Source organism: Poecilia latipinna, unplaced genomic scaffold, assembly GCF_001443285.1.
Source record: "Poecilia latipinna isolate Pla-1442-1.1 unplaced genomic scaffold, P_latipinna-1.0 Scaffold1113, whole genome shotgun sequence".
Lineage (NCBI taxonomy): Eukaryota > Metazoa > Chordata > Actinopteri > Cyprinodontiformes > Poeciliidae > Poecilia > Poecilia latipinna.
In genome coordinates, this window is record NW_015113729.1 from 45,498 (window position 1) to 52,547 (window position 7,050).

Below are 7,050 nucleotides of genomic sequence, written 5' to 3' on the forward strand. Positions count from 1 at the left end.
TATATATTCCTGTTTATAATTGCACATTATTAAACAGGGTCCAGTTGTGTAAATACAAATATATGCCATTTCTGCATTTATTCAAATGCGTTTGCATACAGTTTTCTTGAGCTCTCTGGGGATTTGATGTGATATTTAGCTGCCGAGCACTTCCAGGGTGAGCTCAGCAGAGCGGGATGTTGCGTCTTTAAGAGTTAAGAAACTTGAAACCGTGTTTGCGCAACAATCAGAGCAGCTCCGAGCCGCCAAAGTGTCTAGACTGGCACATGATGGCGGGAATCAACCAATGGCTCCAGAGCTTTCCTCTGGGGCCCGGAGAGAGAGACACGGAGAGAGAGAGAGAGAGAGTCAAAGCAGACAGAGACACACGGAAGTCACGGTGGTTGGAGTTTCAAAGTAAAAGCACGATGTTTGCGTTTTATCGCTACACCTCAGAAGGAAATTGAAAATGATTGATCTCCAAATGTTTATGCTTAACACGTGACTTTTAGGAAGCAATTGTCAGGACAAATTGCAATTGTGTATGACGGTGGTAAACTAATTAGAGTGCTACATTTTTTCATTGTCTGTCTCTGCTTGTAGTAAGACCTTATTATTAATTTGTAGCTCAATGTGAAAAGGACGAGTCGTAACCTAAAAATCAAGCTCAAATTCTATTTCCAAGGGTTACCTCTACTCTGAGTCCTACTCTTCTCTGTATTCCTTCATACTTCATTTAGACAACGATTTAAAAAAATAAAAAATATCCCACCGAGAAATTGAACTGGCTTCTCAGTTATCCCCATATGACTTCAATATGTCTGTTTGCATAATATAAGCAGTTTGTAGTCCTATGGCAAATGCTACTGTAAGTTATTTTTTAAAACACATCAGATTACTGACAACGTAATGCCAATACATGCAAAAATGTACCATGAGTGCATGAGAACAGCTCTCAAGCATACATTTCAGAACTAAAAATTACACATTGAACTGAAAATCATGGATGGGGATTTTCTTGTTTATAACAATAACGAATGCTATTCTTCTTTTTCCTCTCTCGTTTTTGTTAGTTGGTTGGATTAAAAATCCACACACTCAAGAGCTTCCTGTGTGAGTAAAGATATGCCAGCCTAGACAGCAAGTCAGTCACGAGTGTGATTACAAAAGCATTGGGTGGATTATAATATCACCAGGTTAGGTGCCTTTGCAAGTTTGACACAGAACAACCCTGACCCAAATAGTTACTTAAAGTTTGTACAAACTGATCTGATTTTGGGCAGTTATTTAGTTCCAACACAGGATATCTGGGCCCAATTATTAGTAACTCTTCACCCTCAGGACAGCCCATATGGGGCCCATATAGACTTATCTACTTGACGCATCAGTCAAGATATATTTTGCCTACCTATTTGTCACAACAAGTTGGCCACTCTGTCCCTTAGAACATATTAGAGACAAGGAATGAATGTTAAGGTGAAATGAGAAATGTATATTATAAAGGGAAACATTTAAATTTCTACTAGCTCGTCTCTATTTTTCTTTTTTTTAGTTTGTTGTTTTAGTGAATTATGTGGATTAAATCTATTGGAAAGCAGAAAAAAAACTCCCGAAATATTTTTGATAATTTATTTTTAAACCGCTTTACTTTGAAAATAAAATCGAGAGAACTTGCCTTCATTCCGTCTGGCTTGATTACTGGCTGTGCGCAGCAGCATGTTTGCGTGTGCCTGAGCGTGTGTGTTTGTGTGTGTGTGTGTGTCCTTGCTTGTGTGCGTGCGTGTGTTTGTGTGTGTGCATGAGTTTACGTCCGAAAAAGACTTGCATGGGAGTGGAGAGTGGAGTAATTCCAGCTCTCTTAGAAACAACTTCTCTGCACGGAACCCGTCCGGTAGTTTGGCACCGGAGCGCCCGGACGTCTCTGCTGTATCCCGGGACAGTGGCAAAAAAGTTGCGGCGTCCGGCGACTTATAGGAACGGGATTTCCAGGGCTGTGAGGATTTATTTAAGGAGTGAAGGAGGAGAGCTTTTATTATTATTATTATTTGCAACTCAATGCAAAACTCTAGAAAACTTTGGGTGCTTGCTTCTGAAGGTGTTTGTTACTGATGTAAACTGATGCTGTCTGACTATGTTTTGCGGACTGTGCGCTAGATCACCCGAGAGTTGGAGAGTTGAAGGTTTTGTCGGGCGGCTGGCGAAAGTTTTGGCTTATTTGAGTCGGCGACAGCAGTTCACTGGGCAGTGACTGTGTGCAAGCCTTCTTCGGAAAGCCGATGATGTTCAGCGTCTGAGTTGAACTTTCGGATGCTGCAGGCGAGCAGGGAAACCGCGACCACCGGCTGCGCATGTGGTGCGCACCGTGCTCAAACTCCCCGTCTTTGGAAACAAACGTAAATCGATGCGGCATCCCCAGAGAGGCGGACGGGACCGACGGGACTCATCCAAAACTGTCTAGGTTTGTCGTATGTTCAAGTCGAAACGCTCCGGTCTTGTTCGGCGACTCTGGAGAAGCCGTCTGGTCACCGAGAGCGACGGGCGGGATGGAGGCAGACGAGGCGAGGCGGCACGGCACGGTCACTCGGGAAGGCTCCACAGACACGAGCAGAGGTCGGTGACACGCAGTGACGCTGTGCCGGGACTCTCCGCAGAGGCTGGAGACATGACGGAGACCATTGAGAGGGACGAAGAGGAGCAATCCGACGACGACCGGGGTGTCATGTGCGTCGCGGGACGCAGGAGCTCCTTGCCGGAGCAGGAGGGCGACGGGAGAACTGTGACGTGCTGTTTGTTTGGGGAGTGGGATCTTAGACCACGGAGCTCCTACTGGGCCCTGAGGAAAGACGCGGGGGCCCCTTGCCAGTGCGCACCCAGGCGCACCGGGCTCGAGGAGGACTTAGCGAGTACCGCTCACGCTTTTTTGAAAAGACTCAAAGACAGATCTCTTGATGCTCTGGTGAAGGCTGTGGAGACCAAAGGAGGGGTGCCAGGCGAGTGCGTCACCGTGCCGAGAACCGATCTGCGGCTCGGCGGTCACCACGTCTCCCCCCAGTATCTGTTGTGTCGGCTGTTTCGCTGGAGCGACCTGCCGCTGTCAGCCCGACTCAAGGCGCTGTGCCACTGCCAGAGCTTCGGCTCCGGAGACAGCGCAAAGGTGTGCTGCAACCCCTATCACTACAGCCGGCTGTGCGGGCCAGGTGAGGAGGACAACAAAACTGGGGGAGGTGTATTTACGTGGTGGGGGGGCCCTAAGTGGATCAAACAGACGGATTGCAAATGATCAAACAGCAGCAAACATATTCAGGCATCACGGATCAGAGAGGTATCCGTGAGTCCTCCTGCAGGTCCAATTTTAGGTGGAGGTCCTGGTAAAAAAAAAAAAAAAAAGTTGATCGTGAAAGGGGTTTCACAAATTTAATTATACTTTAATCCACTTGAAGACTGATGATGACTCAGAGTATAAACGATTGCATGAATTAAATGGGTATTTCCAACAAGTGAGCTTTGTTTGCCTGCGGCCTGCAGGAGTTATTGTTTGAAGTGTCAGTCAAGAGGGAAAAATAATAATAATCGAGTTATTGCCAGCAAATATTTCTAAAGGGTTTAATCCAATCATGTTGTTGATTTTTTTATGGAGAAAAAAGTCAGAAGTTACACTTTCTCTCATGTTTTATTGCGTTTCGTGTAATTAAAAAAAAACCCAAACGTTTAATCTCTCAGTTTTTACTTGGGCTCCTCTGGACATCCCAAACACATTTATAAACGACTTTCTTTTTCCTTTCCTTTTTTTTTTATTTGAAAAACTTTGCCTCCTTCCTACACAGTCCCAGCGCTCGCTCTCAGGTTGCACTTCGGCTCTTTTTGCTTTGACAAGGAGGTCCTCCTCTTGTTATTTAGGTGAAGGAGTGCCGATAATATACAGTTTGCATAGCCCTGGCGCCAGACTGACTCGCTGGGTATCTGACAGACTGAGGACTCCAGCAATTACTGGCTCTGCTCTTAAAGGGGCCGCAGCCACAAACCCAGGTCCACTTTGTGCTGAAGGGACTCTCCCAGCAACAGCAGCTATGTTACTTATGATTTCCGAGCTTCCTTTGAGAGAGTCTGAATGATATAAAAATGTTAGCTGTGCTGTAGTAAAAGAGATAAATGCAGGGAAAGCACAGCACTACAGGCGACTAATCATGTCTGATTAAAAGCAATAAGACATATGGAATATTTTGATTTTTAATATGAAAAAAAAAAGAATATGAAAGACTTGCTTTTAGCATATAGGGTTGAAGATATAAAACTCAGCTGGCTGGTAAAATCAAACTTATTGAGAGATTCTTCGTGTTGAACAATCGAAAGTAAAGATCAGTTTTAGGACGTTTGCTTTTAAAGTATGCCACCTTAGTCATTTTCAAGTACCACAATCTTGACGGAGACGTGTAAGCCGGTGACGGTTCCTTTGCAGTTCTGGTTGTTTTGCACAATAGATCATTTAAAGTCATTTTCTATACTGTGATCTTAGCCTGCTGTTAGGAAGTGCGGTCATATGATTCCAGTAAGTCGTACCTACCAGCGTTTCACGAGGGTCGACATGGGCCTAAATGGTAGTTTGAACCCTAATAAGTTGGAATCGAATGTAATACAATTGCAATATGCAATAATCATATACAAACAAATTTAATTATTGATGAGATTTGAACATTTTATGGCAATTCATCCATTATTCATGGACCAAAAAAAAAAAAACAACGCTCCTCTGCCTTGGTTTAAGTATGGGCCATAAACATTCTTTACACGTATGGAAGTAGAAAGAGATGCAAGTAAGTAAGTAGGAATGTAGTAAGGATGTGAATCGGCAAAGGGGCAAATCGACCTGCAGCCTTTAAAATGTTGGATTTTTCAGTTTGCTGTGGCGTATCATGAAAACACAACAAAAACGAAGAAGAAGCGAGAAAAACAAAATCCTAGCTGTTGGTTCTTCTTGATTTGTTGGAGGATATTGTTTATTTGTGTGTTTCAGTTTTGCTCTCAGTATCTCAGCTGTTGATACTGTAATGTTTGAAGTTGGGACAAAAGTCTCTAAAAGCTGCGATAGAGAGTGTGAAAGTATGGCTTTTCACCAAGCACAACAAGAAAATCTAATATGGCCGCCTTTCGGATAAAGCTCAGTAAAAGCTGCAGTAAATAGTTGTTATATCTTAAAAAAAAACCTTTCACACAAACAGCACTATACTATATCTAGTGAACATGTTGCTGTAGTGCTTTGAGGAACTTAAAGCAGAGATGTATGTTGTTATTAACTTACATTGCTAACAGCTGTTAGCTTGGTTGCTAAGATTATTCGTCTAGAAGCAGTCATCCCCAGATCCACGTTCAGAAGTGTATTTTCTCTGTTGAATCTGGTTCACTTCAGTTTGTGCTGGGAGTTTTACTAAGTTTCCCTCATATATTTCTCTTTTTGAATAGTTTGCTTCAGGGAAAGATCAGTGTGCTTGAATTGCTCATGTTTTTTCATGCTAGTGCTCATTAGCTGTTCTTCACAGTTCACTTCTTTGCTTCAGCTATGCAAATAATTGAACCGAAATTTCCTTTAAGTACCTCTAAAAATTCAAGTTAAGCACAGTTTCAAATGGTTGGGTAGCTACAGTGCTGACCTTGTCTTCACTGTAAATGAATACATTTTGACTTCTATTTTACAGTGTCTGTGTGCCATAACTCCATTTTTTGCTGTGTTTTCAGAATCACCTCCTCCTCCATATTCTCAGTCCCGTTCAGATGAACACAAGCTACTGGGTAAGTTTGGTGAAAATGGCCTACCACACAGCAAACTGGTGAACTAGCAGCAACGTGTTGTCACCGCCGTATTTGTAGTGTGGAAACATGGATTATTGTTGAAAAGCTGCCGCCGTTGAAAGTGACACCCAGTTATTAAGAGGAGAGACGGTTTGAGCAAGAATAGTTTGCTCTCTGGGAAACTCTCGGCGCAATCCCAGAGGGCTGAACTTAAAATGCGTAACTTAGATCAACGTTTGGCAATCGGTGATATTTTACCTGCATTGTTTCTTAATTTATTTTTGTCACTGCAGACAAAAAAAAAAAAACTATTTCCAGGAGAGCGTTTACCTCCTGGCACTTTTTTCCTCTTAAAAAATGTTACAGGAAAGAAAAATAATCTGGATCTCATGTTTCTTTTGTGTTTTTTTTTTTTTTTTGTAAACACAACAGACTCAGCTCTGTCTTACACTGAAACTGCAGCCCCCCTCCTTCCCAGTCCGCCCCACATTATGCCAAGAGACTACACAGGTGAGTCACCTGCATTTTTTTTTTCCCCGCAGAAGTATTTGGATGTATTTGGGCAAAGGGGATGTTTTGGTTGCCAAAAGTTACATCTTTGCTGAGGTTTTCCCCAAAGGGCGGAAAAAAAAAAAAAAAAAAAAGTTTCTGTCGTGTTGCAGAAGACGGACGCACACACTCATTATAATGCAAGCGTACATAACATGCCCCCTTCCTGGATGTTTGCACAAGGGGGTAAATTATATATACTGGCGTTATCGTGTTGTGCTTCCCCCTCGCCCCCCCCCACTATCTTCAAAGGCTGTGGGGACAACCCAAAAGGCCCACTGCATAAAGCTCCTATTGTGAGAGTGGCATGGAGGGCTTGGTGGGGGTCTGGGGGTCTCGCTATCTAGATGCCGCAGCAGTGTAGCATTTCTCTCTCTCTCCTTCCTCCTCTACGCTTTCTCCACGGCAAAATATTTCACCGGGACGAAGCTGCAACAAGATCCCCGTGCATACTCCCAATCCCTTTTGCCTCTCTAGCCACCCATCCCCCCCTTTTCCCTCTTTCTTCCCTCAAATCCCTTCATTCCTCTCTGCAATTGAGCAGTGGAAAGAGGCTGGCACTTTGGGGGCGGGATGGGGATGGGGGGGGAGCCGAGCCGCTCTGATGAGGCGGCGGTGTAGAGTTTTGTGTGCAAGAGTATATGTGGAAAGAAGATGGGTGGTTGGGTGGGCGGGTTGGGGGGGGGGGGGGGGGGGGGGAAGGAGGGGGGGGGGGGGAAAAGACCCCCCCTAGGTGGA

The 7,050-nt window shown here is 44.1% G+C and overlaps 1 protein-coding gene across 1 annotated transcript in view; it reads left to right on the forward strand.

Annotated features, from left to right (window-relative positions):
* Positions 1-1,744: 1,744 nt before the first annotated feature.
* Positions 1,745-7,050, forward strand: part of LOC106959732 (mothers against decapentaplegic homolog 6-like) — a 29,892-nt gene continuing 24,586 nt past the window's right edge. Inside the window, exons 1-3 of the mRNA XM_015052490.1 lie at positions 1,745-3,176; positions 5,710-5,763; positions 6,196-6,273. Coding sequence (XP_014907976.1) covers positions 2,447-3,176; positions 5,710-5,763; positions 6,196-6,273 — 862 coding nt within the window. The 5' untranslated portion in view covers positions 1,745-2,446. The remainder of the gene's footprint in view (positions 3,177-5,709; positions 5,764-6,195; positions 6,274-7,050) is intronic.